This window comes from Saccoglossus kowalevskii, chromosome 1, assembly GCF_978046115.1.
Source record: "Saccoglossus kowalevskii chromosome 1, keSacKowa6.1, whole genome shotgun sequence".
NCBI classification, from domain to species: domain Eukaryota; kingdom Metazoa; phylum Hemichordata; class Enteropneusta; family Harrimaniidae; genus Saccoglossus; species Saccoglossus kowalevskii.
In genome coordinates this window covers 14,862,805-14,884,790 of record NC_140641.1, presented here as the reverse complement: position 1 = coordinate 14,884,790, position 21,986 = coordinate 14,862,805, and the positions used below count along the sequence as shown (strand labels likewise).

The following is a 21,986-nucleotide window of genomic DNA, read 5'->3' as shown; positions in this document are numbered from 1 at the left end:
GTAACAGGTTTATGTCGGTATTAACCTCTCAATTGTATGTTACTTTTACAGCCCCCCCCCCCCCCACGTGTCACATTTGTGCATTTATTGCGTTTGCCTCTACCTTTTATCACATTAGTGTTGCCTACTCGCATCACGTATTTCAAACACCCATTTTACCATAGTTCATTGGGAATCAAGTGCACTGGTTCAGCTGAGGTGAATTAATAGATTTAGATTTAATTCTTTAAAGAAAAGATTTTGCATACATGGGTGATTATAGGAAGTTATTAGATGGCAATGTTTTTGTTTGTTTTACACACAGTAATTTTGATTGCTACTACAGTAGTTAAAATGTGTGATGCTAATATGCACAATGGGAAGGCAACTGTGAAACCTGAATGGAATTAAATGAATGCAGAACAGGTTGCTAGAAATCTGTACTGTATAAACTGCTAAATGGAAAATTGAATTAAAAAAATTAAAAAATAGGTGAAAATAGCAACATCAAGTATGTATACGATCTGAAGATAAATGATGTTTACCTCAATGATAAATTTGTCATTGTTATGAATTATATTAATACATATTGTGTTATCTTTACAGCTGGATTAATGGTGAAAATGATACAACATGGCGTTTTGTCATGTAAGTTACATATTTTATTTGTCTTTTACCTGTTTTACTGTAAAATACTTTATTTTTGCAATTTTCTCTGAAGGGATCAGTGAAAATCAAATCCAGCAAATGTAAATTTTTCCTATATTTTGTATAATCAAAAATCATTGGCAATAAATGCCATACAAAACACAGAAAGTCTTTTCAGCATAAACTAATTCCTGCTAAATAAAGTATTTTTACAGTAGTTTGAGAGTTTGGTTTTAATTTTCAGAAAATATGTCAGTTCATGATGTGTTCATACGAAACAAGACTACAAATCAACCTATTTATTGTAATAAAAAAAATATTTTTTTGAGAGCGAGAATTGTCAGAAAATTAAGATGTATGAAATAAAATATTTAAAATGTCTGCTCCCTGTGATCTGATTAGTCATTTATGTTTTTATCTCGTGCAAATTTGATGTATTACCTGTACTCATGAATAACTGAGCTAGTCATTTGACTCAACAAATGTTTGAATTTTTGATATGGGATTAAACATCAATGTGCTTATATCGGACTAAACGTTAAAACTGCCATCAATTGCTATGTTCACACGGCAGCATTCTATCGGAGCCGAACGAGGTGCTTCTCCTCCCACGGATTAACAGAAGATTATCCGCAATGCGTTCATACGGTCGGGAGCCGAGATCTACCAGAGTTCGATTCAGTTCGATCAGAGTCGACCGGAACAGTGCCCTTGAATAATTAGTAACTGAAAACGATTTTAGTGTTGTGCTTGTGTTTTGACTGGTATTATGATTTAGGGTACTAGTATCTCGAATAAACAGGAAACACGGCAGCTAAAATGCGTTTAATACAGCCTATTCGCTCAAGTTATTGTCATGCAAAATTACCATTTTGTAACTATTCAACTGTAGTGATATCTAAACTACTAGGAAGAATCACATATTCTCTCTATCTATCATAGAGAAACTATGGAAGAATCTAAACCTACCAAGAACACCTCACCGTACCGTGACTGCTTCTACGGTTTTTATCTTTAGTGTCTTTAAAAAGTTTCAGTTCAGTCATTCTTTCTAGTTTTTGTCGCATAATTTCGTACGCCATTTTTTGTTTCCCGTTGAACGATCAATCTATCGCAATAATTCGTTACTATATATTAGGACGCGTACCTCTTATTCAAGCCGGAAATTGCGGGGAATTATGAAAGATGTTGTCTCCGTCATAATTGAAATGAGAGGTTACTCGAAGAAGGTGATTTCGACTCAGATAGTTGGGCCCGATGCGTTTACACGATCAGAGCCATGTCGGGACTCAACCCTATTGGAGTTCAACCCCGAGGGTTTAGTGGAGCTAAACTTCATGGCTCGAGCCGAACGTGTTTACACGGCCATTTTTGCTGGCTCAAGCCTGCTCAATCCGTTGGGCTCCGATAAAATGCTGTCGTGTGAACGTAGCATGTGAGAAATCAGTCAGTGCTTTAATATTCATCAAGATTTGTTTTGTTTTTTCTCAGCTGGTATGGTCCACTGTTTGTAATTATCTTTCTGATGTTCTGCATTTACTTGTACATTATAATTCATGTCAACAGGAAGGTAGGAATTCTGCACTTATATACCTATACACTGTAAATGCATTACTGTAATTGTTCACCAGGTTTTAATAAGTAAAATCTGCTAAATTAAATCTACGTAAACATGTAAAATAACCCATTGTTTCCTTGGCAAATTTTTGAAATTAAAACACAGTGAATATGCTCAAAATATCAACATAGTGAAATTAAATGTTAGTAAAACTAAATGGTTATAGTAATTGTTTTTAAAATGTCTCAGGTGGTGACTGTCCCTGTGGACAGGTGAAAACACTCATTGACCGAGCAAGTTAATCCTAAGCTGTGATTGTTCAAAAAAGTTTAAAGTTAAGATGAACCGAGAATAAAAATGTTATCTCAAATAATGCCCAAATTTATTTTCTAAGGGCAAGTACATCACAAGTTGGGAACGTTTATTGTCAATAATGTTTATTGGACAGGCAACTTCAATTTTTAACTTCAAACCTGGGTGTAGTTAGTGCTCAATGACAATTTAACATGTTCAAAGTTCAAATTAGAGCATATACACAGTGATCAGTTTACACACACATTGTAACATGGAATTAACTCAACACTGCATGACAACATGCCATTTGAAATTGTCCCTCAGCCAGCCACCATTTTTCTTTAACACTTATTGCATATGGACATTTTTTCTACCTCCGTTGACTGCTGCATTTCATTATCAATATGTAACTTCTTTACTCTAACATTTCACAAGAGTACTTATGTTTTTCTGGTAACTAAATATGTCGTTCATTTCAACAGGTAAAAGCCTGGGAAGGGACCTACGACCCAGAAACGGAGCGCAGCAAGCAGCTGCTGAAAGAAGAAATAAAGCCACTATTAGTTTATCCATTTATTTATTTAATTATATCAATCTTTCCATTAATTAACAGGTAAGTATTTATTTTAAACTAATGTATATGATTTTTCTATATGCAACAATCTACATATCTACGTCAAAGTGGCTGCTACTGTAAACCATTTTGCAAAAGACTCAAATTTTAAAAGTATTTCTGGAACAAATTTGGGGGGGGTTCTATTGGTCTAAAAAAATCAGTTCACTTTGTTAAATTTGTCGTTATATCTGTAACATCATTCATCGCTTTTCTTTCTGAGAAAAGAAGCGTATTCAAACTAATAATTTATTCTATGTTTGTTCGTTATGGAAATACAGTCATGTTCTGCCAGATGTAGATATATCGTGTCCGATAAGAGAGTCATTTAGACTATGAATTAAATTGTTTATTCTCTCATAAATTATTTTTAGGCAATCTGTTTATAGAAGACAGTAAGTACTGCACTTACATTTTTGGGGTTTCAGTACATAGTATCTAAAACATTTTTTTTTTTAATGTAGGATCCAGAATGCTATAAGTCACGACCCTATCTTTGCTTTGGTCTTACTGCATGCCTTAACGTCTCCTCTACAAGGTGCAATTAATGCTATTGTGTATGGTCTCGATAAAGAGACCCGGAGCCGACTTACATGGACCCAGATCAAGGTAGGACATTGAAAAAAATGCCTTGATTGAGCTGCATGATGTGATGTGTGTAATTTCTGGTCATCTATTAAATACAGTGCAATGTTTGTATTAATAAAACTATATATTAAGCACAATATTTCCAAAGCACATCCAAAACACAAAACAACTAAAGGCGTTTGTGATTGCGAGTATAAAGCTATTTTATGATTCATATTTGCTATAGCTGCCTGTCTATCCTGTGCTAATATTGCGCATCTATACTTTATTCACCACTTACTGTAGCATCAACCTGTATGTAATTAGAAAGTAAGCTCGGTTGTGATTTTGGAAAACACTTAAACTTCATCTTTCATTCTATAAAGCGTGAAATAATTAAAACCCATGTCCTTAGCCAGTTTCAATCCTAGATAGACTTCCAAAAAAAATTCCCAACACTAACAACATGTAACGTTATTTCAGTAAAAGTTCAAGTGTACAGCAGTGATTCATGACCACACACAGTTACTGTAGTATAATTCATTGTAACATTGTATGTCTAATCTAAAATCAACTCAGTGAGCAAAGATAACCATTCTTTTCATGTGTTTGTCCTCCAATCTTTTCATCATACAGGTAGCCATGCAGACAAAATCTTCTGACAGAGCTCTAATTCGAGAATACCCGCTCGGTGGTGAGATAGAAACTCCTGATATTCTAGACACGTCTGCATACCCCCTTAGTAATGTCAGCGACACGCTTGTTATTCGTAACAGTGTGTCGAATAGTAACCGGTATTCCTAAATTCAACTTGGGAGCTTTGGACCCGGTAAAGGTGCTAGCCATGGTAGGGGTTTTATGGTTATTTCTGTTCCAATGTATAGCAAATGACATGTGGTGATGGTTATGAATGTTTTTTGGTTGCTACTGAGATTACTTGAGCTGCTGAATTTCAGGACTAGGTTAACACATGATCAAGCTGGGATATTTCTGAAGCGAGTTTTCTAATAGTATGTGTATTTACTTACTATTACCTAAATAATTTTAATGCCATACACTATAAGTGTTAAAAAAAAAAATTAACTGAGAAAAGGAAAGTGTTTTCTTATTGGGACAGCGCCCTCTACTGATTGTTAGAGCGCCCTCTTGTGGTCTAAGACAAAATTTACAAGATGTGGATGCTGACTCAAAACTATAATATAAACACTATCTCCATTTGAAGTTTCTTATTAAAATCTCTAATGATCTATAAATTTTGTGAATCTTGCCTATCAAGTTTCTGAAATTCTCTGTATTTCTGCCTTAGCTTGTGTGCTCTTTATAAATTCATGCTTTGTGCAGCAGTATCTTAAAAACAGCACATTGTCATCAGTGTTGCTTATATGCGATATGTGGCTCAAATGATTTCAGTTGCAATTTGTCTTTTTCTTCATATTACATTATCGATTCATGTCATTAAAATTCATTTTTTTAAAGTTTTTTAAGAAAAAGAAAAGATGTGTATCATTATTGATATCAATTCTATGGTTTGCAGTGAATAATACCTTATAGTCAAAGGGAAGTTCATTACACGGTAGTACATAGTTGGAATTTAGTTGCAATTCCCTCTAGATTTTTTATCCAGAAAATATTGGATAGTTTTCCTAATGTTAATTTTGAAAAAAAATTACAATAACATTTTCTTATTGAACCATAATTTATATTGGGAAATGCGACAAAACTTGACAATTGTAGCTAAAGGGTTTGGCATGCATTACTTGAATCTATGTTTTACATTTATGTGTTTCTGTTTTAGTGTTTTTGTTTGTGTATGTTCTCTACATTAGGTCTTCACAATCAAAAGTTACACATGTCTTTCTTAGTTCTGTAAACCTTATGATTTCATATTCTGCATTGATCTTGTCAACACTTACAGCGTGCAGTGATCTTGGCAACACTGACAGCATGCAGTGATATTGACAACACTGACGGCATGCAGTGATCTTGGCAACACTGACGGCATGCAGTGATCTTGGAAACACTGACGGCCTGCAGTGATCTTGGAAACACTGACGGTGTGCAGTGATCTTGTCAACACTGACGGTGTGCAGTGATCTTGGAAACACTGACGGCCTGCAGTGATCTTGGAAACACTGACGGCCTGCAGTGATCTTGGAAACACTGACGACATGCAGGGATCTTTGCAACACTGACAGCATGCAGGGATCTTTGCAACACTGACGGTGTGCAGTGGTCTTTGCAACACTGACGGCATGCAGTGGTCTTTGCAACACTGACAGCATGCAGTGGTCTTTGCAACACTGACGGCATGCAGTGGTCTTTGCAACACTGACGACATGCAGTGGTCTTTGCAACACTGACGACATGCAGTGGTCTTTGCAACACTGACGACATGCAGTGGTCTTTGCAACACTGACAGCGTGCAGGGATCTTGGCAACACTGACGGCGTGCAGTGATCTTGGCAACACTGACGGCCTGCAGTGATCTTGGCAACACTGACGGCCTGCAGTGATCTTGGCAACACTGACGGCCTGCAGTGATCTTGGCAACACTGACGGCCTGCAGTGATCTTGGAAACACTGACGGCATGCAGTGATTTTGGCAACACTGACAGCATGCAGGGATCTTGGCAACACTGACGGCGTGCAGTGATTTTGGCAACACTGACGGCCTGCAGTGATCTTTGCAACACTGACGGCCTGCAGTGATCTTTGCAACACTGACGGCCTGCAGTGATCTTGGAAACACTGACGGCAAACAGTGATCTTGGAAACACTGACAGCATGCAGGGATCTTTGCAACACTGACGGCGTGCAGTGGTCTTTGCAACACTGATGGCATGCAGTGGTCTTTGCAACACTGACGGCATGCAGTGGTCTTTGCAACACTGACGACATGCAGTGATCTTTGCAACACTGACAACATGCAGTGGTCTTTGCAACACTGACAGCATGCAGGGATCTTGGCAGCACTGACGGTGTGCAGTGATTTTGGCAACACTGACGGCCTGCAGTGATCTTGGAAACACTGACGGCGTGCAGGGATCTTGGAAACACTGACGGCGTGCAGGGATCTTGGCAACACTGACAGCGTGCAGTGATTTTGGCAACACTAACAGCGTGCAGTGATCTTGGAAACACTGACAGTGTGCAGTGATCTTGGAAACACTGACAGCATGCAGGGATCTTTGCAACACTGACGGCTTGCAGTGATCTTTGCAACACTGACGGCGTGCAGTGATCTTGGAAACACTGACGGCGTGCAGTGATCTTGGAAACACTGACGGCATGCAGGGATCTTTGCAACACTGACGGCGTGCAGTGATCTTTGCAACACTGACGGCATGCAGGGATCTTTGCAACACTGACGGCATGCAGGGATCTTTGCAACACTGACGGCATGCAGGGATCTTTGCAACACTGACGGCGTGCAGTGATCTTGTCAACACTGACGGCATGCAGTGGTCTTTGCAACACTGACGGCATGCAGTGGTCTTTGCAACACTGACGGCATGCAGTGGTCTTTGCAACACTGACGGCGTGCAGTGGTCTTTGCAACACTGACGGCGTGCAGTGGTCTTTGCAACACTGACGGCGTGCAGTGGTCTTTGCAACACTGACGGCGTGCAGTGGTCTTTGCAACACTGATGGCGTGCAGTGATCTTTGCAACACTGACAGCATGCAGTTGTCTTTGCAACACTGACAGCATGCAGTGGTCTTTGCAACACTCACGGCGTGCAGTGGTCTTTGCAACACTCACGGCGTGCAGTGGTCTTTGCAACACTGATGGTGTGCAGTAGTCTTTGCAACACTGATGGTGTGCAGTGGTCTTTGCAACACTGACGGCGTTCGGTGGTCTTTGCAACACTGACGGCGTGCAGTGGTCTTTGCAACATTGACGGCGTGCAGTGATCTTGTCAACACTGACGGCATGCAGTGATCTTGTCAACACTGACGGCATGCAGTGATCTTGTCAACACTGATGGCGTGCAGTGATCTTTGCAACACTGACAGCATGCAGTTGTCTTTGCAACACTCACGGCGTGCAGTGGTCTTTGCAACACTCACGGCGTGCAGTGGTCTTTGCAACACTGATGGTGTGCAGTAGTCTTTGCAACACTGATGGTGTGCAGTGGTCTTTGCAACACTGACAGCGTTCAGTGGTCTTTGCAACACTGACGGCGTTAGTGGTCTTTGCAACACTGACGGCATGCAGTGGTCTTTGCAACACTGACGGCATGCAGTGGTCTTTGCAACACTGACGGCATGCAGTGGTCTTTGCAGCACTGACGGCGTGCAGTGGTCTTTGCAGCACTGACGGCGTGCAGTGGTCTTTGCAGCACTGACGGCGTGCAGTGGTCTTTGCAACACTGACGGCATGCAGTTGTCTTTGCAACACTGACGGCATGCAGTTGTCTTTGCAACACTGACGGCATGCAGTTGTCTTTGCAACACTGACGGCGTGCAGTGGTCTTTGCAACACTGACGGCGTGCAGTGGTCTTTGCAACACTGACGGCGTGCAGTGGTCTTTGCAACACTGATGGCGTGCAGTGGTCTTTGCAACACTGATGGCGTGCAGTGGACTTTGCAACACTGATGGCGTGATCTTTGCAACACTGGCGGCGTGCAGTGATCTTTGCAACACTGGCGGCGTGCAGTGATCTTTGCAACACTGATGGCGTGCAGTGATCTTGGCAACACTGACGGTGTGCAGTGATCTTGGCAACACTGACGGCAAGCAGTGATCTTGGAAACACTGACGGCATGCAGGGATCTTTGCAACACTGACGGCATGCAGGGATCTTTGCAACACTGACGGCATGCAGGGATCTTTGCAACACTGACGGCAAGCAGTGATCTTTGCAACACTGACGGCAAGCAGTGATCTTTGCAACACTGACGGCAAGCAGTGATCTTGGAAACACTGACGGCGTGCAGTGATCTTGGCAACACTGACGGCGTGCAGTGATTTTGGCAACACTGACGGCCTGCAGTGATCTTGGAAACACTGACGGCATGCAGGGATCTTTGCAACACTGACGGTGTGCAGTGATCTTGGAAACACTGACGGCATGCAGGGATCTTTGCAACACTGATGGTGTGCAGGGATCTTTGCAACACTGACGGTGTGCAGGGATCTTTGCAACACTGACGGTGTGCAGGGATCTTTGCAACACTGACGGTGTGCAGTGGTCTTTGCAACACTGATGGTGTGCAGTGATCTTGGCAACACTGATGGTGTGCAGTGATCTTGGCAACACTGACGGCGTGCAGTGATCTTTGCAACACTGGCGGCGTGCAGGGATCTTGGCAACACTGGCGGTGTGCAGTGATCTTGGCAACACTGGCGGTGTGCAGTGATCTTTGCAACACTGACGGCGTGCAGGGATCTTGGCAACACTGACGGCGTGCAGGGATCTTGGCAACACTGACGGCGTGCAGGGATCTTGGCAACACTGATGGCGTGCAGGGATCTTGGCAACACTGACGGCGTGCAGGGATCTTGGCAACACTGACGGCGTGCAGGGATCTTGGCAACACTGACGGCGTGCAGGGATCTTGGCAACACTGACGGCGTGCAGGGATCTTTGCAACACTGACGGCTCATACATACATTCATGCATACAAGTACATAGTGAATTTGCTGGATGAACTGCAATAATTCTTGCCAAAAAATTGCCATGAATTTTGACAACCATGTCAGGGTAGGACTAATAAGTTCTTAAGTACTGGTGGAACTAATTGCACTACTTTCTTTTTGGTATATAATGTCCATCTGTTTTTGTCAAAACCATTGTTAAATTGTTGTAAACGTACTACCATTACTGCTGTTAAATTTCTGAATTGAAGACAATCCACTATATTCAACTTTGTAACTGTCGGCATCTTTTCTATCTAGCTTACATGCCTCTGGAATAATTGGTACATGTAATTATTCAACTCCTTTCGCATGAACAGCTTTTTTTCTGTTATGAGCTGTTTAATTTTGCTGAGTTAGCATATAATTTGGCAAAATAGAAGTGCTGCTTACATTCTGCGATAATAAAATGTGCTTCCAGGTGACCTGCTTGACCACTCACCACTACTGATAACCCACCTATGTATTGTTGCATGTTTTGATTGTTTTTTTCATAATGAGTTTTGATTATGCATGTGTTTAGGAAGGTGCACCCTCTATCGTTTACACTGCATGTCTTTGTTTGTTAGGTATTGATCATTACAGAGAGGGTTGATTACCAAGCAATTTTTCATTATATGCCCCGAGTGTCTGAAAATCTGTTATATGATTTGGGATACAGTGAATTTCTGGGTGCATTTGTTCACTTTCTCTCAAAATTAAAACATTGGTGTTTTGTCTGTAACACAAATTCTGTCTTGTATATTCTATTTCATGTGGTTTATTGATCAATATAAATTTTACAAAATAACTGTTAGCATAGTATTCATTTTGTAACCTGCAGTGGAAACGAGCAGGTAACTATTAAAAAACAAACGAAACTCTTGTTTTGTTGTTGAGGGCAGTCTTCACATGCATCCAGGTAGTTCGTGTCCCATGTGTATCTCGATATAATAATTCCTTAAAAAACAGGAGGATGTTTTGATAAGCTTGGCAAAAAGCAAAGATGTAATTCAGAAAGAGAATTGTGATCTTGTTGATAATTGGTTACTGCCAATTGTTTTGATTGTAATCCTCGTAGCATGCATCAAGTATTATCACCTCTTTGTTTTACTCTTCCAGCTGAGTATGAGGAGTCGCTTCTCGCAATCTGCACTTATCCAGGAATACCATGTGGAGGATTTAACTGCTGCGGCAACCGATATAACAAGCGACAATCACGACGATCATTTAACAGATACAAGCAAGCTCGACGACACAGCAAATACCGATGAGGTAGATCTGTCTCAAGTACTTAACAATTAGTACACAACTGTGCAGCATGGAAGAAAATGCGTATATTGCACTCTGTAAAATCAATATTATTACACCCGCCAGTATAATTATTATAACCAAATTACTGTTCAATGTAGACCTTGTGTTTTCTATTTATTCCTCTTTTGAACAGAACTTAAATGTAGCATTTGTTACAAAAAATGGAACCAAGATGGCACAACAATGCAAAAATTTATTTATATCGTACCATTTGCCTTTCGATAATGTTGAGTATTTTAATGTGAGATTTGTTGTCTGAGGAGAGAGTTAAATGTAAGGTACGCTATTAGTGGTTAGGTTATGATCATGTTTTCCTCTGCATGTATTATTTGGCTACAGGGTTACTATTATTTGTCGAGATAGTGATGTCACCGTACCGTAGTGGTAAATGCATGTGTGTAGCAGTGTAATAAGGAGGTATCAATAATTATGAAAATATATTCCTTCCATAGAATAGTTTCTTCAGTATACACTGTAAAACCAGTGTAAACCAAACACCCACAAAATTGGTCAGTTTACAGACTTTTTTGCTGCAGTGAAACCTAGCTAATCTGAATGCAGGAGCTAGGAAGTTCATGCAAAGTTTTTCATATAATCAGCCAAACAGGTTTTACTGTATCCACAAAATATTGTATATATTCTTATGTATTTTGCATGTCATAATTTATTCTTTTATTCATTTCGAGTGTATGTATGTTAATTACAGTCCATTAAGAAGGGCATTTGGGGTCCATAATTAGTTGTCTATAAATGTGTGAAGTGTAAATATCCTTATTTAGTGTCGTTATATAGGAGAATTATGTATATACTAATTTAAGAGTGCATGTACTATAATATAGTGGGTTGTGGTTTGTTTGATGGAGGAAATCAAATTGTGGCATGTTAGGCTGAGAACTTACGAGTTGTTCATTATCAACAATGTTCACATGTACTTGTTGTACTATTCAAAATATAAATATATGAAAACGATTAATTTGAAGTATTTAAAAAAATTTGATCAGCTGTGATTGAAGGGAAGATGCAGAAAATTTAAGAATATATCAGGTTTATTCTAGGCAAAGAAAGTGTTTTTAGATAATAGCCCAGAATGCAAATGTTGGATAGTAAATGCCGCTCACTGATCAACATCAGCTCATGATCTGCATTTTATCTTTGAGTGTGAACTGTGGAAAAGATGCGAAAACCATAAACAAGTATGATGGCCTATAGAATGAGATTCATAAAAGATTAATATTTTATAAATTCCCATAAAACTGTTAGTTCTGGGACACGTAGAAACTCTTATAAGCGATATTCCACATGTAAATAAAAAAGCTATAAAAACAATTCTAAGTGACATAATGTGAATGATTGTAATTTTATTTTACTGGTCTTTTGTGTTTGGTGTGGCACCTAATTTTATTAAATCGATTACAGCATGAAGTCGATCTCTTGTACGCTCTTTGTTAAAATTAATATATTTTATGTACATGTATTAAAATCGAATATATCAGATATATGTAAACAATATACATACTATTTTAAAGGGAGAATAAAAATTTTAGCATGCCAGTGAGAAGAGTAGACTGATTTATTATAACTGTACATTTATTTCAATTAAATTTAGAATGACCAGGGTATGACTTCTAACTGCAGGGTTTTTTTTCGTTTTTTTTCCATTTAATGTGAACCTGTATGGTACTTAGTAAGCTTTGATGATATATCGATAAGCATTTCAATGTCAGTTTTAATATATTATTATTACAGGTAATTGATACTGTATTTTATCACATATTACGTATTATTAGTGTCATAATCTCCATCTAAAATTGTGTGTGATTCAGTTTCATATTGAAAGTGTGCATTGACTACAGATACTATTGTCGAGTATGTCATTACAAAATTGTAACCCAAATTTTGTACTATACAATAAGAATTCATAATTCAAGGGATTATCTGGCTGGTGGAAACATTTAAGCTACGAAAAGATATACTGGTATAAGGACTTTAAGACAAATGATGCCAAAATGCAAATAAATGGTATTCCATTAAATAGTAAACCATATTTATTGGAATAGCATGATTGTAAAAGTCATGTGAATGGTTATAAATGCAATGGCAATACTAACTCTGATGGATTGTCCTTCACTATAGCATAGGTGAAGTTTTATGAGATAAATAATGACATTTGGGGGAAGATTGCGTTTCAGCAATCCCTGATTCTGCACATCTTTGTCACAAATGTTTTTTTCATGATCCAAAAAGTGCAGTCCTGATCTTTAGAGTCCAGAAATTAGAAGTTGTAATTAATGCAATCGACCTCAAGTGCCATTATTCAGAAAGTACATTTATAACATTTATATGTTTTTTTGAGGTGCTAAATGTTGTTTTGGTATAGATATTACTATAAATGTAAAAATATTATTGTACAAGAACATGTGAATCTGTTTACATTTATTAAAAATGTATGAATAAATATTTTGTCACCATTACCAAGTATATAATGTTAGAACTAGACTGGCGCAGTTAGGGTGATTAATTTGTTTTTGTAGTTTAAATAAAATTTAAGTGTTAGCGTAAAATCCCCCTGTAACTGCAAAATCACACCAACTGGTCAATTTTTCAACGGGTAATTATGTTAATGAGTGTTCTAATTGACAATCATCTAAGCCAATCACAAACATCTCTTCAACTGACCTCTTACCGAGAAGACGTCGGCTGATTGTAGCAGCCGATTTTTTTTTTTAATTCTATGACTAGTACGAATTACTTTTTAAGTCCATTTACGACAAACTCGAATTTCAACGTGCTACCATGTTGAGTCTGCAGTGTGACCTTTACCATGATTATGCACGTATTTCCGCGCACACCTCATAATATGTGCATTCATGAATATTTAATAGCAATGAATTTCTTGCAGAATAAACCAGTCAGGGTGATTTCGCGCTAACACCTCCATTTCGCGAAATTTTTATTTTATTTAAACTACAAAAACAAATTAATCGCCCGACTGCGCCAGTCTATGTTAGAACCAGTAAAAGTGCTTTATTTGATCTATACTATTAGTACGGTAGAACCCACGCATTACATAAATTATAAGTCAAAATAAGCAATTACATTTTTTTAGTGATTCAACCAAAAATGCTCAGCCGATTACAGTATGTTGCTAGTAATGACTGATGGCATCATAGCACTATTTAGCATTAAATACATTATGTTGGAAATATACGCAGTCAGCTGGCGCACACGTAATAATGAAGTAAATACGATATTTACTATAAGGGGGCCGCCATATTGAATGCAGCATAAAACTAAATAAGTGTGAAACGTGTTTTTCAGATTTCTACAAATCTGGACAAAAATACCAATCTTTCACAAAAATACGATCCTTGGGGTTATATTAAGCCAACCGATAACAAAATTCGGCCGAATTCTGCGTTTTTGTGTGGAAAAATCCCTTGCATACGAACACCTAATTACGCAAGAACCTAGAACACGTTCCTGGGGTATTTGAAACAGAAATTGTCATCTGACCGTAAGGCTGTCGCTGATTGGCTGCTAAGCTGGAACGACAATTTTCACAACTTGTCTCTTTTTTAGTTTTATGCTGCATTCAAGATGGCGCCCCCCATATAGTAAATATCTTATTTAATTATCACGTGTGCGCCAGCTGACTGTGGAAATATAGTATGTGTTTTGTGATAGTAAACCTATTAAAACCCTTCCCAAATATAAATAATGACACTTATTGAAAACTAATTAATTGCCTATTTAAGGTAATTCATCATCCAATTATAATGACTACATGTATGTCCTAGGTTATCGTAAATTTTAAAATTGGAGCAATACCTGTTTAGTGATTGCAAATTTGTTTCATAGAACCAAACCAATGACAACACGGCTGCATTGCAAGCAGTGCTGCTTCAGGAATCTAGTAGATATCAGATTTGAATCTGTTGACGATATTGCTGGTTAGGTATATCAAAGAAATTTGTGTCTCCAAATTCAATCAGTGAGTTTGGTAAAATAACTCCTATTATGAGTAGTAAAATGCCTTCATGGCACAGTGACAATACTATTAAGATAACTTCTGATAATTTCAGTTTGTGGTCATTTGTGTTAGCAATCTGCATTAAAAGATCAGATGCAGCACAAATGTCATTGTCCCCGATATAATACAATAAATGAACGTCTGATGTACATAAAAACTACACGTAGATGCAGTGGCTAAACTTTCTGCACTTGATCTACAATTACGAATGTTATATGCCTATCATACACAATGTTTCATTAATTTACATCTATAATTCTTGTTAATGTTTATACACCAGTTTCATCAGATCTGATGTTTTTACTTGTAATATTTTATTAATCTTTCAGCCTCTCGTTCACCAGAAACGAAAGCACCATGCGCAGTTGAAATAAACTGTCGATGGGTTGCTTCACCACAGAACAGCACTCTTGGTACCTACGAAAGAAATTGAAAGTTAAATTTAATTTATTCGTTTAAACTGCACTATGTATGAATGTTAAAATGAGTCCGTTGATTCTTTTACACAATTTCCCTGTTTTCGTTACTATATACGCTTATTTCCCCATTCAATTATAATTCTAAATTCATTATTTCCCTTCTGTTCTAATTGAACGTTGAGTGGTACCTCAAAAAAAAAATCTACCTTGTCATTCAATTGATTCATCAGATAGAGCGGTTCAGCTAAGACATCTACATCGGTTCCCTTAGCGCCTACAGCAACATACGAATAGGTGCCTCTAGTGTATGGATTACTTTGCCATTTAGTAACTAGAATATCTGTCACTTCTGGAATGTTCTTACCAGTGAATTGACCCAGTAATCTGACACACATCTGAAAAAAGATAATGCACCAATTGAAACCTTGCCCTTGCAGCAACTTCATGAAGTGTGAAATCGATAAATTAAATGTCAATAGATATTGAATATTATTTAACATTGCAGAAATATAAGTGTAATATCAAATTTGTTTTGATGGTATATTTTCAAATGCCAAGTTCATCAAATTTTCAGAGGTTTCAAGCCATAGAATTTAAAAAACAAACATGCGATGCATAATCTAAAAGCAATTTCATTTGAAGTATACATATAGGTTTGAAGATTGCATCAAAAAATGAACAGGGAAATCCATTCAAGGTACCTACATATAAAATATCAAAATGCAACCAAGCTACCCTTTTGCAAGGGGACGAAAATAGCATTTATTACCAAATACTGAAAAGAGGTTAAAGTGCCTGTGAAATGGCTGCTATTTTCACGCCTAAAATTATCAATTTTTATGTTTCTAAGCATGAATTATTTTTTTTTAAGTGAAAAAATGTGTTTTAAACTCAGTCTACAGCAACTTTATTTTTGTGTAATTTAAAACGAGGCTCCTCATTAGCTTCTCATTTGCATACAGAAATTCCCCTTGTGATGTCAGAAGGGGAAGTCGCGTGGCAGCTTGCATTGCCGATACGTGTAAATAAGACAAATTTCTTGTGCAGTTTTCTCGTCTTTGACTATATTGTCACTTATGTACTTGTCCGTCGAGGAAGAATGGACCATAATGAACACATAGTATCAATTTTTGTTGCATGGGGTTGAGTTAGATGCGAAATATGTCCGTTCTGGTGTAGCTGGTCACCGTGATCGTCACAGGCGCACGTTTGTACACTGTTGCTGGACAAAATAGAATTTGACGTCGGAATTATCTCGTTATTTAGCAGGTTACTAGGCACGTCACTACACTGTTTTATTTCATTGATCGTCTGAGTAAAACTTTCAAAATTAAAATAAAAGAGAACATATTTTGACATTCTAAACATTAGACTATAGTGACTATCACTATAAAATAATTAAAAAAATGACAAATCACAGTTACTAAATAAGTGACAGCCGCATGGAAATAAATTGACATTTTGTTGAAATAGGTGAACGTGTCGGGTCACGGTGAGGGACAGTGCGTTAAAAGCGGCGTTTAATTGGATAACAAAAATAATCGAGATCGACACACATACAGATAAATTCAGAGTGGATTCGAGTTAGCGTGATCCATGGCATGATTGTCATAATTATAACATCGTATTAAAATTTTATTTGGTGGAAACACATTGACCAGGCCCGGTTTCGTATTTCATAAATTATTACGCATATCAAGCTGCAAGCATGGAGGTAAAAAAGAACAGAGGTGTGAATTCGACAAAAAAATAGACAAAAAAAAAGAAAAAACGCCGACCGAAAAATGTATGTTGTTTAAAAGTATACTGAACGACCAGTGTTATTACGGCTCAGGGGTATGACTTCCTCTCACATTTTGACATTTGGTGGCGCACTTTTGACGAGAGTCGGAAATCCGGAAACAGTCGACCGTTTCATGATAGGTGGGCGTGGCTACAACACAAGAAATATCCCAAATTTACTTGGATACGAGTAATCATTTTCAGCAAAAAATCAATAACTACCCTTTTCAGTGGGACACAGATCTAAAATGGGAAACGTGAGGGTGGGCATTGCACAGGCACTTCACAGGGTTTTAATTTTGCTTATTTCGCTGACTGGAAAATGTGCTAAATTAAAACCCAGTGAATATGTAAAATTCAGCATAGAACTCATTATCTAAATGATAAAACCGTGAATTTAAAACTCTCTGAATATGCCTGAAATGGTTAATCAGCAAAATTTAAACCCAGTGAAAATTAGTCATTTCAGAGTATTAGAGAATTGAAGCTATCCAGGTACTTAGTGTTTTGGTAAACCCACTTTTTTTTTAGCTCCACTGTCTACTTTGTCAAGCAGAGATAGTCATATTACTGATTGCTCGTCATTAGTGACTGTTGTCGTACACATCAACTTTTTATTTTTCCAACTTATTCTTGAAAACCGCAAGTCTGATTGCTTTGATACTATATAGGTACCTTGGATGGACCTCTCTCAGATTTGTTCATTTCATGTAATATCTTAAATTCTCTGTTTTTGGTTAATATTTTTAATAAAAAGTGATATTTTTGACTTCTTGTTGAAAACCTCAAATTAGATTGCTTTTATATTATACAATTTTTGACTTTTTGTTGGTTGTCAGTTGTTTCATGTTAATAATGCTTGAACCCCTGTTGGGCTGCTCACAGTTTTGATTTTTATTATAAATACATCAAATTTATGCCTTTAATTCATTCCGCTTGATCAGTATCAATCATGTAACTTCAACAACAACAGTGCTAAATATGATACAGTGAAAATATCTCCTAAATTTAGCATAAAAATCAGTGTAAATCATCCAAGATACTGTAAAATAAATTCAAGCTGAAATATAGTGACATTAATTAGTCCTTTATACTTACATTTTTAATTTCTTCATCATCTAAACTTTCCATATATTCCGCCTCTTTTCCATAAATCCATCCAACTAAAGTAGTTTTATGGTACAAGACTCTTTCAAAGCCACATATATTCCGAAACCAGTTAGATTTCATCCATTCTTCATGAGAGGTTTTGGATTGGGTTTCTTTGCTAGAGGCTGCATCACAAGAGTCCCATATAAACTGGATACCATCCAGATGCTTGTTCCAGAATCGATTTTTAAATCGCAGGAATATTTTTCCAATGTTCCCATATCCAACTTTACTTATTGCTTTCAACTTTTCTTCAGGTAGAACAGGATTGAAGAAAGTTTCAGAATTTTCTTTAAGGAAACCCAGTGAGGTAGTCACGATGACATGGTCTGCTGTTACTTTTTCTCCATCCGTGCACTCAACGCCAATCACGTGTCTGTCATCTTTCACCTCTGACCTTTCACTTTTTGCCCCACACCAATCTACACTCTTAACTGGTTTATTGTACTGCAAACACTCAACAGGAATTTTACTCAACAGTAAATCAACCAATGCCTGGTATCCGCCTTGTCCCATTTCGGTATAATAGTCACCGGGAAGCGCCACATACTCCCCAAACCACCTGAGTGATAAATCATACGTACTCTGACAAGCGTTGTCGACACACTCTAACTTTTTAGCCCATTCCAGTAATCCCAACATCTGTCTTCGTTCTTTCTCCGTCAGTTTCAACTTTTCGATTTCTTTTATTCCTTCATTGTCGATCATATCTCCCACATTTGCTCTTGACCCATCATCAAGTTTCTGACCAGTGTTGTCACATTTGTCCACTATCTTATGGTAAATATCAACTGCCTTTTTTGCCAATTTATAATTTATTTTCATCCCATTCTCTGTGTAAAAGTAATTTTCATCTTCATCATCAAACCACTCTCCAAAGCGATTCAAAACATTTTTTCCACCATCCTGGACATTTTAAAAATATAGAAAAATAAGGTTTTTGTTTGAAGGTTTAGGAAGACAGCCAGTACTACCGAATCATTATTAAGTGGGTGAATTGTTAGAGTGAATGTAAATCAGTGGTTGATGTAAATTGATGAAACTTCTAAAAGGGAAGAATGTGACAAGCAAATAGAAGACGGAAATCTCAAAGGTGTAACTATACCAGTAGTTTTAGTTCTGATCAATTACAAGAACAATCATGATGGATTGCTAGAGGAAACTAAATTATTGTTTCAACAAAAATCAGCTAGTGCTTAATACAGAGGAGTTCGATGGTGTTAGGTTCTAAAAGTTCTAAACATGGGATTGGAAATTCAAATAGCTGCAGACAAACTTGTATCCAACTGACACATGCTCAAATCAAATATTGGAAATATAAATATAAATCTTTTATTGTGCAAAAGGTCATACTTCAAATTATAAACCTATTACCATTGTTCTATTAGAAGCGCATAAAACGCCTTTAATAGAGCAAATACAGTCAATTTTATCATTTAGTAAGCTATGATGGAACTTACATGTAGGAGTTTGTGTTTCTTGGCGAGCTCGTAAACAGGGTTACCGTGGTTACCATGAATCCAGTTAGCTCCTAACTCTATCGGAAATGAACCTGGAAATAGTTGTGAAAATTAAAAAATCTGCTTCATGTGAGATACACTGGTTTCAATATTTGCAAAATGTTTTTATATAAATAAATAAATTTTCATCTTCCATGTTTTTGATCATTTATGGTGTTCAACTCACCAAACTTCCATGATGTGTTTACCCGCCCTCCTGCCTGATCAGTCGCTTCTAATAATTTCACTTGAAAACTACCAGATTGGATCAGTTTTACAGCGGCCTGCAACCCAGACAGTCCTGCACCAATGATGACGACAGTTTTTTTCTCAGTAGTAGCCGCCATCTGGACTGGAACAGAACAAACTGCGTGTCAAAACTACTAGCAGTTTTTCTGAAATGGTTATAAACTATATTTAATTTCTATTTTTGTAATAAAATTGCATAAAGGTAGTAGATTAACCTACACACAGAATTCAAATCCTACGATTTATAGAAATTACAGTCACAGAGTTATTGACATGCCACACTGAGAAAATGTTTGCAATTTCATAATTTCATAGTATAAACTAAATTTCACAATAGTCAATCAGATACCGAGCTGATCCAGATCTTGATCCCTGACCCAGACCAGAAATTCTCATTTAAATCTCTGATTACACAATTTCCTTTACTAGCCAAATTTGTAGTACCGGTAAGTATTTCTCTAAGAATATTCAAGTGACATCAGTGGGCAATTAAAAAGATAGTTTGACGTAAGCTGTCATTTTAATTGTTACAATAGATTGAATTAAAAAAATACTCTTCATTGCTATGCAGTTTCAACCAATCAGAGAGCAAGATTCACAATCTATATTCTCTGTGTTGATTCTATAAACTCAATAAATTTTATTTATGACATGGGTTATCATGATTAGCAGGGAGACCCCGGAAGCACACCTGCAATTAGGTAATGAACTGCAACACTGTAATATTATGGAAAGACGGAAAATGTTTTAACAGCGCCCTCTGACAATCCTTCATTGTAGGACTGCCAGTTTCCTCAGACTGACCCAATCATGGCAATTTTATTGTTATTTGATAATTCTGTTTAGTAATAATAATGAATTTGCACAATCTTTTGTTGTTCTAATGCGAAATTAATTTCACAATTAAATTTTGAGATTTTACAAATTTGATTTTCAGGAATTATCATACGCAACAAACAAGTTGCCACAATGGGGTCACGGGGTCACGGGGTCAGCCTACCACCGAATCTACCCCAGTTACCAGCTTGGCAAAGCACTACTTCAAAAGGATGTTTATTTATCAACACTGTCACATACTGATTGACAAGAGTTTATTTACTTTAAGGGACTTCTGTTTTTTTTCTTCTCTGCCCTCAAAACTATGGAAAGATTATATAGTCAGAAAACCACATTATAAAAATGAACATGAATGAACAATATAGTATATTGTGTATATGCTACCCCTCCCCCCCCCCTCAACAGTCAATCAATCCATGGTGCAGCATTCAAGGGTGGGTGCTACCTCAAGCATTTTGTATGTAGTCCATAAAACTTTATTGAAATATGACATGCCCATATTGACCTTGTAGTTGAAACTGGGGTCATGATGACCTTGCAAAACATCTTGAGTGTGTTTTTTTGATGTCAATTCTTTTTTAGGGATTTCGTCTCAATTTGATGGTGAGAAACCAAACACTGGGCTGCCTTGCAAACTGTTGTGCAATCACATGCAGGGGGGAGGTGCTTGATACTTAATTGGGGAGAACATGCTGTTTCAGCTGTTTTGTCTAAAATAGGGTCCACATATATATGTAGTACACAGGATTACAATAAGATTTTTAAAATTATTTGTGGCCTGTAATTGAAAACTTTATGTTTTGATGGCTTATATCATATTCAAATTTTAAAAGAAGTGATAGTGTTTTCTTCAATGTTTTTTTTCATCGTGGAGTAATTTAAAGTTTTTCGTTTCAATATTGGCATAAAATCAAATGGGGGCACCAGTTTGGGTCTGAAATAATTGGTCTGAAATGGGGAATGTATTTGTATTATTGTTTAAGTTCACTGAGGGGTCACCTTCGCGCTAAAGTTGTGATGGTGAAGGTATTAAAACCGAAGTTGGCAGATGCACTTAAAGTTGGAGTGTGAACATAACCACTTGATGGATAACAATTCCGAGTAATTCGATCAAAAATGAATAGTATGTATGAAATTATTTGGATTTTTAGCTCTGTGAAAATGAACTTGAATGTCGGCATGGAACAACCTGTGGTGTGATTCAACCACAGTATTACTGTACTTTATAGGCCGCGATAACAGTACAACTTATTGGTCAATGAAAGTAAGTAACTTAATAATAATGTAAATTAAAGCTTACCTTGGTTGGCTCGGGACAACAATTTAAGTTATGCGTCTTCTTTGGCCCACATGTTATCGCTGCGATCGACCAAAACACCTTTTTAGCCTGAGGGTAGCAGTGTGTTTACATATTTGTCATCGGGTAAGT

General features: G+C 37.4%; 2 protein-coding genes across 6 annotated transcripts in view; one reads left to right on the top strand and one right to left on the bottom strand.

Annotated features, from left to right (window-relative positions):
- LOC102808713 (uncharacterized) overlaps positions 1–13,047 on the top strand; it is a 23,346-nt gene extending 10,299 nt beyond the window's left edge. For 2 of the 4 annotated variants that reach the window (XM_006816401.3, XM_085499396.1), the window contains 6 exons: positions 586–627; positions 2,119–2,197; positions 2,962–3,092; positions 3,557–3,701; positions 4,296–4,353; positions 10,401–13,047. In XM_006816401.3, the coding sequence (XP_006816464.2) occupies positions 586–627; positions 2,119–2,197; positions 2,962–3,092; positions 3,557–3,701; positions 4,296–4,353; positions 10,401–10,552 (607 nt within the window). In that variant the 3' untranslated portion in view covers positions 10,553–13,047. Of the gene's footprint in view, positions 1–585; positions 628–2,118; positions 2,198–2,961; positions 3,093–3,556; positions 3,702–4,295; positions 4,507–9,560; positions 9,584–10,400 lie in introns of all 4 variants that reach the window. The other 2 variants (XR_014929449.1, XM_085499393.1) reach the window with 2 other exon arrangements.
- Positions 13,009–21,986, bottom strand: LOC100367286 (spermine oxidase-like). 2 transcript variants are annotated; one of them, XM_085499375.1, is made up of 6 exons: positions 21,858–21,986; positions 19,659–19,823; positions 19,433–19,524; positions 17,922–18,878; positions 15,248–15,436; positions 13,009–15,039 (listed from the first exon to the last, which is right to left on the bottom strand). In XM_085499375.1, the coding sequence occupies exons 2-6, from the start codon at positions 19,816–19,818 to the stop codon at positions 14,923–14,925; spliced, it is 1,515 nt and encodes a 504-aa protein (XP_085355501.1). In that variant the 5' UTR covers positions 19,819–19,823; positions 21,858–21,986; the 3' UTR covers positions 13,009–14,922. The 2 variants fall into 2 exon arrangements, with proteins under 2 accessions (XP_085355501.1, XP_085355507.1); XM_085499381.1 differs by having other exon boundaries at positions 19,659–19,818.